The sequence below is a fragment of the Mus musculus genome, chromosome 3 (assembly GCF_000001635.26).
Source record: "Mus musculus strain C57BL/6J chromosome 3, GRCm38.p6 C57BL/6J".
NCBI classification, from domain to species: Eukaryota; Metazoa; Chordata; class Mammalia; order Rodentia; family Muridae; genus Mus; species Mus musculus.
Window position 1 is genome coordinate 146,641,048 of NC_000069.6, and position 18,358 is coordinate 146,659,405.

The 18,358-nt window shown below is 44.8% G+C and overlaps 1 protein-coding gene and 1 long non-coding RNA gene across 9 annotated transcripts in view; one reads left to right on the plus strand and one right to left on the minus strand.

Moving 5' to 3' along the window:
- Nucleotides 1-884: 884 nt before the first annotated feature.
- Nucleotides 885-10,668, plus strand: Gm16325 (predicted gene 16325). The gene is made up of 4 exons (NR_045949.1): nt 885-1,231; nt 6,969-7,404; nt 7,699-7,754; nt 8,334-10,668. It is a non-coding gene; the product is annotated as a predicted gene 16325 (long non-coding RNA).
- 4930503B20Rik (RIKEN cDNA 4930503B20 gene) overlaps nt 4,142-18,358 on the minus strand; it is a 40,704-nt gene continuing 26,487 nt past the window's right edge. For 6 of the 8 annotated variants that reach the window (XM_030252862.1, XM_030252861.1, NM_001368726.1 and 3 more), the window contains one exon: nt 4,142-5,382. In XM_030252862.1, the coding sequence (XP_030108722.1) occupies nt 5,239-5,382 (144 nt within the window). In that variant the 3' untranslated portion in view covers nt 4,142-5,238. Of the gene's footprint in view, nt 5,383-8,485; nt 8,648-9,427; nt 10,450-18,358 lie in introns of those variants that run through there. The other 2 variants (NM_029144.5, XM_006502225.4) reach the window with 2 other exon arrangements.

Genomic DNA, 18,358 nt, shown 5'->3' on the forward strand with positions numbered 1-18,358 from the left:
CGGCACTAACAACACACTATTGCAGTCTTCCCAAACAGACAATTGAGCAGAGCACTGACAACCAATTAAATATGCTCAGATTAAATATTTTATTCAGATTTTTAACTTTTGGCTGTTTGTTGTTGACCCAAACCCACCTACATTGCAATCAGAAAGGCACCACAAAGCCTCTCTTTTATGAATTTCACAAATGCCTTTAAATGCCCCCTTTGAGTCAACTCATCGGGCTTCAAATTAACTCCTCTAGATTCTGGAACCCAGTACAAATTCATGTGTAGTTTTCTTCTCAATGTTTCCTTTAAGTGACCATAATATATTTAAAAGGATCCGTGCTGCTTTATTTCATTTGTTTTGGTTTCTGTGCTCTTACGATGATAAAAACATCTAAAGCTATCCAATAGCCTAAAGGAAGTAACTGCTTCAGTTTTTAGCAGCGTCCATGTGCTTCAAGAGGCAGCAGAATCGGGACAATGCCCTTGTTAATCGTGGGATGGTACCAGACTTGACGCGAGGGGAATTCTTCGCAATAAACCCACATTTGAGCACACTTTTGGGTGTGACTCCAATGACTACCTAGGCATAGCCTTTCAGCCCACAATGCTCTCCCAGCCTTGCCTGTCTGCCACTGTTGCGGACGAGGTCAGCCTATGATCTTACTCTGCAGAAGAGAGGCACATTTTCTAACTGGAAAAGGTTTGGCATTTCCTGACTCCTCCTTTGAAAATGGTAAAAAATATCCCCACTTCATAGGTGTCGAGTTTAGCTTGTGGGTAACCAAAGACTTCTGTGTCCTTACTTGCAGGCTGCTCCATCATTGGACATCACTACTGGTCTGTACACGACTCTCCCTCCAGGGTTCACTGAGGCAAATTGTTATAATCACCAAATGGACTTGGATTTCATTATCTTTTGCTGTCACACTGCCACAACTGGCCAGAACTGGTACCAGGTTAGCGATTGCCCATGGAGCTCCTGTATAGAACATACAAGCTGCTCATTATGTGCACAATATACTTCCTTCTTCTTCCTGGGGCTTCTCTTCCCTGTCTCAAAGCAGAAGGAACAAGATTTTCCTAAGAAGCATTTATGTCCTGAAGTAGTCAGCTCTTTGAACATTTAACTTCACCCCCACATCATTACCGAGAAGCAGCTCATGGCTCTGGGCCCAGACCTGACCCCTGCAGCTCCCATTTGCAAGGACTGTCGAAGGCAAATGAATCACTCACTACCAGTAAGTACTTTCTTCCTTTGGCTTCCAAATCTGGCAGTGGCTGGGCAACAGTGGGTCATTAGACTTTTGAAAATTAAATTCCCCAAAAAGACAAATTTTACTAATGCAGTAAAGAGATGATTTGTGGTCCTGACAACATATACTAAACTCCAAGGACAAAAAATTTTTAATATTCATTTGGTTATTTGTTAAAATCAAGATGAAGAGTGTGCCAGAAATTGACCTTTCTCTCCACATCGATGTCCATTAGCTATCTGCTACCAAAAATAAATCTCGTGAGGGATTGGAGGGAGAAAAGGGCAGGGACTGTGTAATTATATTTTAATTGAAATTTCTTTTAAAATAATGCTCAGGCTTGCTGCAGGCTCTGGTGCAGTACGGCAGCCTGTTTCTTTTCAATTACATTGACTTGTAATCTCTAATTCCAGAATTATCTTAATCTAAATAGTCTCTCTCTCTCTCTCTCTCTCTCTCCTCTCTCTCTCTGTATGCATATATATTTATGTATGTATGTATGTATGTATGTATGTATGTATGTATGTATGTATTCTTAAAATAGTGTGGGGTACAGTTTGTGTCTAAAACTCAAGTGCCACAGACAGTAGTAACTACAAATTGTTCCCAAATAGTCTTTACTCCTCATATGCCTTAAAAGGAAAGCAAATCCTGAGATTTAAGAAAGCTTGAGCAAGAAACAGGTTCTAGAAACAGGTATTGCGGCAGCCTGAGGATGCTATCGGATGCCTTCTGACCACGAGGGGCTGTTTTCATAACCACAGAGAGAGAGAGGACCCAGTTGCTCCAATTTGGTGTTACACTTTGTTAGTGGTCTTAACCTTCAGCTGGGATTGGCTCAGGCTCAGTAGCCCAGTTACTAGGGTGTTCTAGGCTTAGGTTACAATGTTAACAGTTAGGGTGCAGTATATTTGAGAGAGAGAGAGAGAGAGAGAGAGAGAGAGAGAGAGAGAGAGAGAGAGAGACAGAGACAGAGACAGACAGAGACAGAGACAGAGAGAGACAGAGACAGAGAGAGACAGACAGACAGAGACAGAGACACAGAGACAGAGACAGAGACTACCTGTGGTCAGATTTTATTGCTCATGCAAGCTGGCTTAGGGCAACTTTGTTTCAGTTTGTTAACAGAATAACGAGGCTTGGGCTCTTAACTAGCTAGGTTCCTCGGTTCCCAGTAAAGGAATATTTCTATATTGCTAGTGTCTCCCACAGCTTCCGAATGGCAATGAGGCTGGTTCTGGTTAGGTGCAAGATGAAGCATCAGAAATGTCCTAAAGGAGGACGTTCTAGTCCCCTCTTCCTTTGTTCTCTCACTGGTTAAAATTCATGAGGTGATGCCAAGGTCTGACAGCGATTTTGTGCTGTACAATGGCGGAGCAAAAAGATAGGAGGAGCTATGCGCCATCCTCACCAAGGGCGTGCTGTCATCTGCTTTCCTTCCTTGGATATTTAGATAGGGACAACGTAGGCCTGGATCTTGTCAGGATAACTGGAAATGAGGGTGAGGTGGGCAGTTTCTGTTCCATCATGGGTGCTCGTTTCCAAGTATCACTGAGCTAAGCTGATGAGGTTTGGGGTATCCCTTGAACGATCACTTGAGCCTTATGAGCTCAAACGCCAATGGAATTTCACAGCTGCAGATTTCTTTACACAAACTTGATAATGAAGTTCTTCCTTCTGCCATCCTTTTCCTGACCAGGTCTCCACAGGTTCGGGCTGTTGACTTAGTTGCCTCTGTCACTTCTCATTGCTGTGTTCTGTCTACTGTGTCTGTGCCCTAGTTGGGAACTTGCCCTAAGTGGGTGGAAAATATCCCTTTGATAATCACTTTTCCTATTTATAGTTCTAGATACCCCAGAAACTCCTCAGCTGATGTAATTTGAATATTATTTTCTGTTTGAGAGAGGATACCCTGCAACCCAGGCTAGCCTGGCACTCAGTCTACCAGCCCAGGCTGGCTCGAACTCCTGCTGCACCTGCCTCCGCCTTCCAGTGTTAGGGTTCCATATGCTTGCCACCATCCCTGGATTGTGTGGTATTGAGAAGCAGATTTAGGGACCGGTGTGTGCTAGGCAGGCAGACAGGCAGGAAGGCACTCTACCAATTGAACGACCTTGCTAGCCTGGAACGCATCTGTGAATTTTTAATGATTCCAGTTTCTAGGTCTTTTCCCTCTCGTCTTTAGGTGTTATGGTCTCACAAAGAGCTGGAGAGCTGCTCTTCCGGAGTCCAGGGCTTTGTTTCCCAGCACCCACACGCTGGCTCACCTAAGTCTGTAACTCTAGTTCCAGGTGACCTGATGCCCTTTTTTGTCTTCTATGCAAACCAAAGATGACATGATACCCAGACATACATGTAGACAAAACATTCATACACATAAAATATAATAATAAAAAGTACAATTAGACTTTCTATTATTCAGAAAATGATCCCAATAGAGTTACAGGGTACTCTCTAAATCAGGGAGAGGCAAATCCAGAGGCCCATGGACCTCCTGCTGAGCTTTGTGGCAAAAAATTATGATGTTGATAGGCAAGTTAAAAAAAAAAATCCTACCAAAAACTGATTGCTGGACTACAAGAAAAAATGAGATCTGCTGGGGTGATTTAATTTATATGAGGCTCAAATTATATAGTTTATTTTTATTTTTATTTAAAATTTTAAAATTTATCATCATCATTCTTTGTGTGTGTGTGTGTGTGTGTGTGTGTGTGTGTATACCCAGGGCTTGAACTCACACCCTCAGGATTGGCAGCAAGCACCTTTACCCACTGAGCCATCTCATTCACTCTAAAGGTTTCTTTTGAAGGCTTAGCCTTCTCCCTGTGTTTTGAAGGCGATGTTAATCTTTAATCCTCAAAGAAGGGACCAAATGAGAAGAAACTAAAGACATACTTGGTGAACTGAAATGATGTTTTATTGCAATCACCAATCACCAACTTGATGAGACATGGCCATACATCACTCATAAGTGTCTCTTGGAACAGAGATGGAGCAAACCTACTTCTTCAAGTTCTGAAAGATAGGTACTCAAACCAGGGACCAAACACAGCAGTGGACAGCCAAAAAAACAATTACAGCATCATGGAGGGCTATATATATATATAAACAATATAAAATATATAAAAATACTCTGTGCTATCAACAAAGCTCTGGGACCAGCTATTAGCTCTTGGCAAAATGCTTCAAAAAGAAATTATTATAAATATAAATCATAAAAAATCAAAGTAACAAAAACAAAACAAAACAGTGCTTTCTTCAGCAATAGGGAACTGACGTAAGCAGGAAATATTCTTACCCCGGTGACAGTGAGTTGATCACGATAGATATCTCCAGTGCAAAACAAGTCTCTCTCCTCAGAGAGAGTTCTGCTCCTGAAGAGGGGGTCTAGTGCGTGCTCGATTCAAACACAGCGCAGCACATCCCTGTGAAACCTTAACAAGGTCAAGTGGAGAACCCTCTACAAAAAAGGGTATTGGCAGTTCCATCCAAAGAACATATGTCTAGGAGCAGAGCGACGACTCCAGGGAGAGGGCAGTCCTCCTCCCTCCTCCCTCCTTTCTTCCTCCTTCCTTTCTTCCTCCCTCCTCCCTTCCTCCCCTCCCCAGAGAGCTTTGTTCATTCTCATTTCTAAGTCTGTAGCCCAAGGACACACATTCCACTTCTACCCTTTTTTAAGGGAGTTGATGGAAACCACTCTATGATGAAACAAAGAAAGTTCTTGTAATACCAAAGCCCCTGAGGGGAGGGGTACCAAAGCATCCATGACAACTTGGTTTGACAAGGACAACTATCTTACATCCGCTCTGTTTTTGCTCCTCCAGGCTGAGTCAGGCCAGCTGATGGATTGCCTAGTCTATCCAATAGGATAACACTTTGTTGGATCGAAATTCCTTACGTACGCACATCTATGTATTCCGTTTGCAGAGTTTCACAACATGAAACTAAATTACAACCCAGTGTGTTTTGACTGAGACCTCAGTTTGATTTTACTATGAAGAGTTGTTCTTTAAATGCTTGGTCTGAAGAGGTTTTACATGATATTCATAGATTTTCAGAGCAGGCCCCAGTTTTAGCTGAAGTCCTGTCAACACGTCATTTCTCGTCATCAAGAGCAGGGATTTTCCATCAATTTCCTAGAAGGGAAACAGAGGGGAAAGCCAGTGTGTGAGTAAGCCCAGGCACTCTGGGGGAATGGAGGAGATAAAGGGAAGGCTGAAGTCACACCACTTGCCCCTCGACTAAAACTACTGTCGTGGTGTCAAAATGCAATCTTCTATCGTATCTTCCATTTTCTCTTTCCGTTTTGAGATTAAAGCACAACTTGTAGCCGATATTGTTTTCAAGACCCTATTACAAATCTTAAGAAACTCAGGGGCAAGTTTAAAACAGTGCTACCCATCTCAGGGAGCAGAGGTTGCTTCCGAAAGAGATACAGACATGCTCCAACCATAACATACATGAAAAGTTGCTAGAATTCCCTATATACTTTATGTGTCAAAACCACTGTATAAATTACAACAGGCAGAGATTATCATTCTTAGTTTACAGACCAAAAAAAAAAAAAAAAAAAAAAAAGGATACAGCAAGAAGTCTACTGGCCTGAGACAAAAAGAATCAGGAAAGAGGGACGTGAGACCCAAACTCTTGTCTGTCCACATCCTTTGTATACTTTCCTGCTGTCTCCCTCTCTCCCGGCTCCTCTCTCTACTGTTTTTGGGGATGTTGGGGGGGAAGCACGCTAGGTCAGCACTCTACCCCCAAACCCTTCTCCTAGCCCACTCCTACTTAATGCACAATTAAAGATTGTTATCAAGTCTTGTGTCTGACTGGGAGGTTTCTGGAACTCTTGCCAATTGTAATATCAGGGAATAATAACCGTGGCCCATCCAGTGGGAGAGTCTTTCTTCTGGTTACACCTCTTTCTGAACACCGCACTCTGCAAGCTGAGGCTCCTTACCATGCTTCCTCTGACCAGATCAAGGGTGTGAGCACCAGGACCCGGCCAGCTGCCCGTCCCTTTCCGCCGGTGCTTTAGACTCTACCAGGCAGGTCCGTCTGGCATTGTAGGGACTACAAAGGATGAGAATAAAGTGGGCTTCTGGGAAAGAGATGAAGGCTGTAAACGGAGAGGGGGCTTTGAATTTACAGAGCGGAAGCTTCGTGCTGTCTGTGGACCTGCCTTTATTATTGTTGGCTTGTGGAAGTCTCATGTCTCTTAAGGCAGAGATGGTCCTTAGGAGGCAGGGGTCAGATGTGCTTAAGTTTTGTTCATCGTTTTGCCTGAGTACTGGACTGATCTGGGCTGAAGACGCAAGGACCCTGAAGTGGCTACTTAAAACTGCGACCCTGTTTACTCCTGCGCCTAGGGAGGCCATTGCTCCTAACTCTCACTGACCTTGTCAGGCTGTGGAGAGGATGTGTTGGTTTCCAAGAGTGTGGAGAAATTGCACCAGGTCGAGGGTGGAGAACCTCCCACTCTGCAGCCCTTTCTTCTGTCTCCTGGGAGATGTGGGGACTCGGGGTTCCCAGGTTTCCATGCTCCCCGCTACATGTGCTCCTTCAGCTGAGTGACACCTGCCTGTCATTGTCCCCTACCTTGCTCTCCATACCTCAGGGGACATGTCCGTCACTGTCACCACACCAGAAGAGGGAACTGCTACTTGTGGCCCTACAGTGCTTTTCATTTGGGGGAACGTTTACTCTTTTCTTTATTTTCCAGCTACTAAACCATCTGCTGACGTGTGCGAGACAGCCACCGCGCAGGACAAAGCAGCTACTTCAGGGCAGAGTTGAGCATTACACACAGACCCAGGAATTGACTCTAATACTAAAGCTGGTACCTCACGCTGCAGTTGGTGGCTATGACTGCCCATCAATGAGATGTGCAAACGTTCCAGCCACCTGTTAACTATTTTGAGGTGAACTTACTTGAGAAGAGTTGTTGTCCCTACTGAATCCCAGGAGCAGAGCAGAAGGTGATACGCGATGGCAGCAGAACCCAGGACACTGTGTTCCCAAGGTGGAACCCAAGACTGTGTTCTCAAGGTGGAATCCACGACACTGTATTCCCACAGTGGAATCCAGGACACTGTGCGACCATAGAATTCTAAAGTTTGGTGGCCTCAGCGTTCATTTCCGCCTCTGCTCTGGATAAGGTGCGCTCGACTGGGAACCCCTGTGGAGCTAAACCTTACCTGCTAACTAAGACACATCCCTCTATCTTTCAAACAGGCCCCTCTGTTTTCAGACCCTGTTTTCAGTTCTACACACGCAGACTTCCTTCACTAACTGAAAGTAAATCGTGGACAGAAGAAACCAGGGACAGTCAAGCATCCCTCTGTGACTCGGCGTTCCTGCCGAGTGTGTCTGTGAGGTCTAGATTTTACTTGAGAAAAAATGGAAAGTCATGTTTTATGTTCCAATTTGATGCCTTCTCTGCTGTCCCGCAGGCATTACGGCTCACAGAGGAAGTGTATTGGAAGCATCCATCTGGATACGTCACTGTGTAAGTGTTGAAACGCATTGGCATCAACTCCCACACTTTCCCCTTGACTCCCAACTCTCACAGCTCAGACACGGAATGTAGTACCAGGTGCTTGTGAGCTTTGGGTCAGGCAGTCGGCCATCTGAATCCAATCCCCAGCAGCAGGGGATTCTGTTCAGTCTGAGCTACGTATTCACATGCATTTTGCATACGTACGCAGAGTGCACCCAGCAGCCTGATACCCTCATCTGTGGGTACTAAGCACTTATGCTCTTTTCTGAATACGGTACCTAGCAACATGTGAGCAACCTTGGGCCACCAGTTGCACATACGAGCCCCACTCCAAAGCAAGGGACATTTATCCTCCCCTTTGTAAATGAGAGGCACCGATAGAAAGCAGTGTGATCTGAGCCCAGGTCCGATCTCAGCTTCCTTTCTGCATCACTGCCAGGGGGGATGTATTCCCACTCGGGGAGAGAAAATTCACCAAGACTAAAATTTTCAAGAACTGCATAAAACATGCTCCTCATCAAAATCGCACATACGGGGAAGTCCCTTGGTTAGAACAGCTAATAATCTGTTATTTAACTTCCATAACAGACTGAAGTTGCAAATGAAGCCCACATTTTGCCAAGCAGCCATGACTGTACTATGGCATCATCCATAGCTTTCCTGAGGAGGAGGAACTCGCCCCATCCCGGCAGCTCATTGCTACAGACTGAAGGGGTGAAATGCCACCAGTCGACTCCAGCTCAGAGGGACAAACAATCAACCCAAGATTTTGTACATGATTAAAGCCAGAACAAAGAGACAATTCATTCACAGGCTGGGATTTCCGAGTTTCTAGGCAAGCATCTGCTGGCTTCACGGTGTTACAGGGTTCCTGTCTTCATGGTTAAGCAAACACCACATTCCTGTTGGGTCAGAAAGTTAAAATGTTTCTCTAATTTGAAAGTTCCAACAAGTACTGACTCATTCCAGCAAGGCATAGAGAAGACAGGACTGAACTCCCGGTGGAGACAAGGGGGTCCCGGACTTACAAATCAAGGAGACAGAGTGGTCACTACTTCACTGGGTAATAGGCAGGGCCTAATACGAATCTCTTTAAGCCTGGTTTCCTCACCTGTTAGATGAGGAGAGCAGCAACCTGATTGCACCTGGCTGGATTCAGAGACCATCTACTGAGTATCGAACACATGACATGCAGATAAACCCTTAACCCAGTACTTCTCACTGTCTCTGTCAGCATTAATCTACGGTGGAGGACATGCCTCAATTTGGACTTGATCATGATATGAACCATGGGAAACTCTTGGGGAGAGAGAGAGAAGACACAAAAAGAGGTTCAGGGAAAGGACAGGAACAGTCAAAAGGAGGAGGCCTCTGTGTGGGAAACAGCAAGGGCAGAGCACCGCGAGTCTGCTTTTCACTGTGGCGTGGGATCCAGCCCCCACACCCTGACTGAGGGAAGAAAGCTCAGTTTTGAGAAGAGTCTGGAAGGTCAGCTCTGCTCCTCACAGGTTCTCTGTGTTAACATCTGACCCACGACTCCCCTCCACAGTGGAGAGAGCTTTGAGCTAACCAGCCCTCTGTCTATGCCATTCCCCCTCAGATTTCTACTGTTTCCAACAGGCATCAAGACACACAAATCTCATTTGCAATTCCTGGTGAAGAAGACAATGGCAGGTCCTTACCAACCACGTGAAGGATTGTGACGAAATAGCCGTTCGTTCTCTATTTTCTTTGGTCCTCGAATGTTCTCTACAACTCTCTTTGTGACAACTCTCTTACCATTCACTGTCTTGCTACAAGTGGTGACCAGTCTGAACTTTCCCATTCCTTGGCTTATATATGGTACAAATGTTTCAGGGTCATCAGAATAAGACCTGGATTCATGGGACACAAACGTAGAAAATCCTGTGTCCATGATGGGGGTGACAGTAAAGAATGGGGAAGAGGCTCTTCTGGACCCAGTAATGGGACCTGAGAACAAACAGTCTCCTGAGAAAAGGTCTTCATCTTCAGTGACCTTCTGGAAGGTGTGGCGTGGCCTCCGAGAGCATATTTTTTCTTCCCAATCGGTTTCATCTCTGCTGTCGTTAACTCTGATGGTCTCCCCTTTGTCATGGCCATCACCTCTGATTTCCCCTTTGTTTCGGTTCCATCGGGACCTGTCGTAATCCTTTCGCTTCTTGGCATCAGATAAGATGTGATAGGCTTCTGCTACTTGTTTGAATTTCTCCTCAGCTGCTTCCTTGTCTCCTGGGTTCTTGTCTGGGTGTACCTGCAGAGCCAGCTGATGGAAAGCTCTCTTGATATCTGAGGACGACGCATTCCGTGGCACCCCTAGTACTTTGTAATAGTTCACCATGTTTCTTTAAACAGCCTTGTCCCACTGAGATGCAGGGTTGAGATTTTGAAGAATTTCCATACAACTTCAGAAAGGAAGATGGTCACTTATTCAAGTTTACAGTTTTGAATTTCCTCACATGGTTTTTGGGGTGAAGCCTCTTCTGGTGGAGAAATTCCTCTTCAGCGAATTGAACCTTCACACGCTACCACACCCCTGTCCTGCCTTTGGTCACTGTGGGCTGTGACTATGAGGTCATCACTTTAGCATCTCCCAGACTCTCAGCTGAGGTTCTGCCTGCCTTGTTTCCATAGTGGTGGGGAATCGGAGGTGGCCACTATAAAAACTGGAAAGACCTTCTCTGTTTCAAAGACAAACATGCACACAATCAACAAACACCCAGTGTCTTGTCAACAGAGAGAAGCCATTTGTGTAGCTTAAAAAGCATTTGCCTTGTTTGTTTTTAACAGCCACAAGCCAGCAGACCCAACATCCAGTTTGGGTTACTAAGGGAGCAGATGTTTTTAGTGCCCTCTTCTGTGTCACTGGGACTTGCCTTTGTGGTATTTAAAATGATTTTATTTTACTTTTTTATGTGTCTGTGTGTTTTGCCTGCATGTATGTCTGTGTATTGCTTGTGTGCAGTGCTGGGTGCCATTTGCCTGCAGTCTCTGCAGCGGCTACAAGAGGGTATCGGATCGCCTGGAACTGGAGTACGCACAGTTGTGAGCCATCATGTGGGTACAGAGACTTGAACCTGGGTCCTCTGGAAGAGCAGCCAGTGTTCTTTATTGCTGAGCCAGCTTTTTAGCCCCTGCCCTTTGTCATTTATCATTCCCACTGTCACGATGGGGATGATGGGTTGGGGGTTGTCATAATATTTTAAATCATATATACATTTCTGATGAAAGAAAAAAATCCGTTCATCAAGCAAGAAAACTGGATCAGAGATGACTCTAGGTATGATTGTCAATGGACACATTGTTAATGAACACATTGTTAATGGGAACGGCCACCCACTGAAGCTGGGCTGACTGTACTCGGAGCCAGGGAGCCGAGCCAAAGCATGTAGTCCTGAGCATGGATCCCATGTGGTCATCAAAGAACACATTGTTAATGGAAGTTGACTCCTCATTCAGTACATACTAATCTATCTATCAGTGTGAACCTTTTGATCTCGGAATTTAAACTAAACTAAGTAGCAATATCAAAACCACAAATATTTTTTTAAAGGCAATGGCATTGGGCCTAGCAAGACAAGGGCATTCACTAACTGCCTTGACCTCTTCCTTGTTGCTATAGCAAAATGCCCCACATGTACGATTGTGTACTGCTTGTGTGCAGTGCTGTGTACCATTTGCATGCAGTCTCTGCAGAGGCTACAAGAGGCTACGAGGAGAAAGGGCTTACTCTGGCCCCTGTTCAAGGTGTCTATCATGGTGGCTGAGTCAAGGCAGTAGACCTTGAAGCAGATGACCACATGGGATCCAAGGTCAGGGCTACATGCTTTGGCTCGGCTCCCTGGTTCCATGTACAGACAGCTCGGCTTCATTGAGTGGCTCTTCCCATGTCAGTTAATACGGGAGGGGCAGAGGGGAGAGGGAGGGAGAGAGGGGAGGGGTTGGAGGTGTACCTCTTGCAGGTAGACTATGTTGCCACCTGCTTGAGGCCTTCTTGTTCTTCCTTCTCCCATTAGCATCAGTGACCAGAGGATATTGAGAACTGCCGCCATGAATGACATAGGCTCTCTCCCCTGGACTTGTGAATAGAGTGAAGCAAACCGTTTCTATCGCTCTCCTCAGACTGTTGCTCTGAGGAAGAGGCAACTATGCGCTCCGCCATGCTCTCACCTGTTTGCCACAGTGGTCTCCTTACACTGAGAACCTACTCCTGACATGCCAGCAGCTCAACAAGCCCCTCCCTGTCTTCTCTCCCTCTTACAAGTCTACCTTTCATTTCAGTGCTCTGTTCTGCAGTGTTACAAGACCCTTCAATCCTATGTGAGGCCCATGGTTGACAGGGGAGCCATTCTTCCACTAGTCCTTACAACACAGCCTGCAGACTAACAGACTTCTTGTTCCCATGCCACGAGCACCCAAGCCAGGGGAGCCTGTGATTTTGTGTCTTTGATTCACTGCTGCTGACAATAACGGAACAAAACCCCAAACATGACACAGCCCACTGTCACAACCATAGCAGGGTAGGTCCAACATCGAGGCAGAATTTATCTTTCCCCATCTCCCTTTCCATTCTCCTTGATGGTCATTTTTAACTATTACTACTATTGTCCTGTTTCTAATTAAACCTCTGCCCCCCTTCGATCTAAGTGGAACAAACAAGCAAACAAAAACAGAAAACAAAAAGAGAAACTGGCAGGAATTTCCTAAATGTCTCCCCCAAAACAGAGCGCATTGGGTCCTCCAAGGAAATAATACAAATGGTGGTTCATTAGTCAGGTCTAACTAAACTGGAAATTTGGACTCCAAGAAAATTTGTGGTGTTGATTCAAAAGTCTGGAGACTGGAAAATGTTGAGGTAGAGGGTGGTTGAGATCTGGTCAGCATCTGAAAGCCTGAGAACTGAGAGCTGCTACGGACGTTTGATGGCAGAAGGCCAACACCTCAGGTCACACGGGGGAGATTCCCCTTCCCCCATGTTCTAGTTTCCTTCTTGTTGCTATGAAGCAAGAAGCCTATGAAGGAGGAAGGCTGCTTGCTGACTTGCTGACAGGCTCAGCTCAGATACTTCCCTGGGTACTCCAGGACTACGGGTGCAACAACACTGCCCACATGGGTGAGGCCCCACTAACACAGTTATCAAGGTAGACAGCCCCTCATAGACACGCCCACAGCCCAAGCTAATAAAGATAATTCCTCAGTTGAGACCCTTTCTTTCCAGCTGTCCCCAGGCTATGTCGAGTTGGCAGTTGTGTTAACTAGGATACTCCACCTTTGCTTTCTACTGGAGCCATCATTTGCTGAGATGATGCCCACCCACCCTGGTGCACTGATTCAAATGTGAAACACCCCTGCAGATGCTCCCAGACCATAATCCTGCACTGGCTGTCTGGGCTTCCCTTAGTTTGCTCAAGCTCAGGTAAACTTGATCATCACCTTTGTCTCCAGTGCAGCTTAAAGCGGCCTTGCCTTGATCATTCCGTCGTGTTTTAAAAATAAAATATTTAAAAGTTTTATCAACTAACAACCATTATATATTATGGTTAAGATTACATTAGAAATCTTCATTATAATAAAAATTATATCACAGGCTGGTGAGACCCCAAAACCATGATGACCTTAGCATCATTTATAAAATTCATGTAAAGGTGGGTGGAGAAACTTGACTCCTTCATGTTATCATTTCATCTCCACATATATGCTATGAGATATGTGTTTTACTATACCATATATACATGTAATTAATAATTATAAACAGTAAATAATGTAATTGTTTAATTTTTAAATTAAGTTTTAAATCATATAAACTATGCAATGTTAATCATTTCTAAGTATGTAATAATGGAATTATTCTTACCATGTTGCTCAGTGATGACTACTATTAACTTAAATTTTTTTGTCTTTTTTGTTTGTTTGTTTGTTTCGAGACAGAATTTCTCTGTATAGCCCTGGCGGTCCTGGAACTTACTTTGTAGATCAGGCTGGCCTCGAACTCAGAAATCCGCCTGCCTCTGCCTCCCAAGTGCTTTTTTGTCATTTTAATAAACTTTACATTCATTATAGGTGACTCAGCTCCTGGTGACCATTAATTTGCTTCTGTGTCTATAAGTGTCTACTTCAGATAGCTCATATAACACTTATATGACAATTACTTAGCTTGTTCTCAAAGTTCATCCCTATTGCACTCCTCCTTTTTATGGATGGATAATTGTCCATTTTATGCACACACCACATCTTGTTTATCTATTTCCTTGGTTGTGGCATTTGGGTTGTTTCTGCCTGGTTATTGTGAAGGATGCCTCCATGGCCCTTGCACAAGCGCAGGCAGCTGAGCTTTCCTCTTTATTTTTGAAGAACTGCTGAGTCATGGTAATTATGCCTATTTCTGCTGAGTCATGCTAATTTATGCCTGACTTTCTGCAGAGCCACTGAGCAATTTCCTAGAGTGCTACACCATTTTATATTGATTATCTTCAGGACACAAAGCTCCAGTTTCCACACATTCAGGCTCCTCCACAAGCAGGGTTGAGCTCCCTTCCCTGGGGGAGTTCTGCTTCATTTAACTGTTCACCACTTCCTGTCGTTTTAATCAGTCTAATTCTTTTGGGCACTTCCTGCATATCAGTAAGTCTGGACTTCCTGTCTTAGAAGAGAGCCCACACCCTCCATGACCTTCTGGTATCTGTCTCTCCCTGCATTTGTTTGCCTTCCACTCACTCCTGTGTGACAAAGGCAGGGTCTTCACCCTCCTCCCCACCTGCACCACTGACATTCCACTGGCCAACTTCCCAGACCCCACTGGACATGACCTTTATGAGGTACTTTGAACTTGTTGATGAGTTCATTCTCCATAAAACCCAGCCCTTCAGAGATTTCTAGAAAACTTCTCACCACTAGTGTCCCCCCATTTCTAAGGGTGTCTTCTCAATTGTTTCCCAAAGGTTCCACAACTTCTCAAATAGTACCACCAGCTTAGGTTCAAGTTTTCAAGTGTGTGTGTGTGTGTGTGTGTGTGTGTGTGTGTGTGTGTGTGTGTGGTGTGTGTGTGTGTGTGTGTGTGTGTGTGTGTGTGTGTGTGTGAGAGAGAGAGAGAGAGAGAGAGAGAGAGAGAGAGAGAGAGAGAGAGAGAGGCAGTCCCAGCCATTACCCTCACCGACCCCTCACTGTTGGATCTGAGCTCTCAATACAAGTGTCGTGGAGTTGCCAAGACAACAAGTGTTTCAGGGCCCCATTACTTCTGTGTTAGGTTTTTCCACTGCATGGAAGAGTCTGGGCTTTCTTTAGGAGGTTCTCCTAACAGTGATGGTGTTAGGCAGCTTTATTAATATTTGTTGTTACTATTGCTCTTAGCGTTGTATCCTTCTTCATGGGGATTGTTACAACTATGGAAATCACTGAATAAGCAAATGTTCCACACTCGGCTCTCTTTCTGTTTCTCGCTTGGTTTGTCTCAAACAACTGATGCAGCTGCTTAGCTTAGTCTATGCAAATAAAATAAACTCTATAGAAACAAAAATATTTTAAGTATTTTTCTATTCAGGAACTTTTCCCCTGTACCCATATCTTCGAGGCTTTTCCCTACTTTCTCCTCTATAAGTTTCAGTGTCTCTGGTTTTATGTGGAGTTCCCTAATCCACTTAGATTTGACCTTAGTACAAGGAGATAGGAATGGATCAATTCGCATTCTTCTACATGATAACAACCAGTTGTGCCAGCACCATTTGTTGAAAATGCTGTCTTTCTTCCACTGGATGGTTTTAGCTCCCTTGTCAAAGATCAAATGACCATAGGTGTGTGGGTTCATCTCTGGGTCTTCAATTCTGTTCCATTGGTCTACTTGTCTGTCGCTATACCAGTACCATGCAGTTTTTATCACAATTGCTCTGTAGTACAGCTTTATTTTTCATTACCAATTTTGCCTTCAATGAACTCCCTTTGGCTACTTTCTGTTAGCAATACTTATTTGCTTGAATTTTAACTTTTTTTCTTAATCTTTCCAAACTGAAGAAAATGAGTTGCCACATCCCCATATATTCATTATACTATAGAATATGGTAAGCAATTCAGAGATTCCCCCAACTGTTAAGAAACAGCAAGCATCAGTATACCTTGGATATTTTTACTGCTAGTAGTACAAAATGCTGACTAGGTAAATGAAGTCCCCCTTCTTTTCCACACCCCCCAAAGTGTGAGGTTTTAATTGGCTCAATTTTGAGCTGAATTTTTCACGAAGCTAGAGAAAGTCATGTGTCACTTGAACAATTTTGTACATAAGTTTTTCATAATTTTGTGACATATTTCATAGCTGTAGAACCGGAAGCTCCACAAGAGCAGGGCCTGTCTCATTAGAGAATCATAAGTCTCGAGTCACCACAGTTGCCTGAGTTTCGGCATGGAGCTCCCTGTTGTTCTCATAGGCTTCCCACCTAGCTACCTGCATTTGAGAAGTGTATTTGGCAAAATGCAGCAACTCAAAGCTCTGTTTGTCGTTATTAAGATGGTGCCTTCAGAATTTGTTCAACGTTAGCAGCAAGGAGCCAGGTGAAGGCCAAGTCTAGTCTTCAGCTTTCAAATTATGTCTTATTATGTCAGACAGGCATTTCAAATGAGGAATTGTTCGTTCCTGTGGCTGAGGGAAGGGTAAGAGAGTGAAATTAATTTGCCACTTTGCATTGCATGTTAGTTTGTCATACTCTGAGGGGGAAAATTATCTCAGAGGTACACAATGTTCCAGCAGTAAAATGACTGATGTCACTCGCTCGCTCACTCACTCACTCACAGGAACAGGAACGTGGCACGGTTGGAATCACATGACAGTGACTGAATGTCAACTCTCTGCCTGTGTCTTCCTTCCACACTGTACATGTGAGTCAGAAGGATGGAGACAGAGAAGTGAAATAATTGCACAACCCTTGGGAGGACTACCTCTGTGGCCTGGGATCAACTCCAACTTGAGTGGTGAAGGGCTGTGGAGAATGCACTGTCAAGAGATGACCCTGCTTAACCCAGAACATGTCGCTTACTGCCTTCAGAGTCTAATACAGTGAATCCCACCATAACGTTCTGGGATAGGAGGAGGTATCTTTGCTGAGATCAGGACCCATGTCCATAGGTAGGCAGCTGTTATTTTTTAAATCATCCACTTGGAAAATCACTAATTCTCAAGTCACTTTTGTATCTCATTCTATGCCATGGGATGCCTACTTCAGAAGGACCCATCTCAATATGGTATCTTGGACTCAAAGTAGGAGTGTAGGCAATATTCCATTGTTTAGCTTAACATTAACTGTGTAGACATCTGAGTCCTATCTAAGCAAACATCCTAGGACCACCAAGTGACTATGAAGAAATTAGGAGACAATAAGCCAAGGGTAATGACTCCACTCATGGCTGTTGCTAAGATACTTGGGAAACTAGTCACTTTATCATAGAGTTTGTGGGAGGGTGGTACTGGCACTTGGCCATCCCTGCCTCCCACTTTTCCTAACCAATGCATCCTCCCACAGAACCTTCTTAATGAATCCAGTGATTTGCCATAAAGTCCCCAGAGGTTGAAGAGCAGCAGTCTAATGCCAGAAGCTAGCAGCTGAGCCCAGGGAGGACCACATCCTTAATCAGAATAGCAGTGTGGCCCAACCCACATGTGGTCCTGATGCCTAGACTTCCTCCTTGGTGGTGCTGATGATGTGCTCTGGCTTAAGCATGGCTTTTGCAAACCTTAAGAAAGTCTGATGCAAGTCTTAGCCACAGGGAAACTTAATGGTTCTAACTGCTAAGCGGAAGTGGGGTGGATAGGATGAGAAAAGTCAGCTTCAGGTGCCCAGCCACCTTTGTGGTAAAGCCTTCTGTGGAGGCAGAGTGGACAGAGCAGTACAGAGAGCTACTTCGATTCTTCTAGAAGGGCACTAATCCTATCATGGGCCCCCATCCTTAGGATCTCATCTAAGTCTTTCTCCCAAGAGCCCTTATCCTAGGATGATCCCATGTAGTGTTAGGTCTTCACTAGGGGTCGTATGGAGAACTCAAACATCCAGGCTGTAGGGATTGGCCCTGAAGCAATGTGCTCCCCAAATCACTGGCAACTATGCTGCCCACTCGGGACCTGTTCTTTTCAAGGGTGGCTTAGTGGTTGTTCTCTGTCTTTGCATGGCTCCTGCCAAATGGCAAGGCAAATCTAGCACTGGGGAGACGCTAAAGATGTTTTCCTATGGGTTTTTCGGTTGCTATGACCTAACAATGTACCTGAAAGGGACATGGCTTTGGGCTGAAGATGACCTTCAGTGTTCATATCAGGATATACCCAGTGAGTGCTGACATCAAGGTAACTGCCAGGGAGATGCTAGAAGCAAGACTCAGGTGGAAAAGTCAGGTAATGTGTTAGAGGACATGCCTCCGTCCACATGAATCAGAGCAGGACGTGGCATACCATCATGTGACAAGACCCCCATTTGTAATCCCTTCGACGGGAATGAAACTATTAGAGGAGGAAAAAGAGCTGAATCACGTCCAGAGATGAATTCAAGGCCCACTCCTTGCCCACCAAGCCACACTCCAATGGATAAAGGAACTGAATTTCAGGACGGGCACTGTTTTCTGAG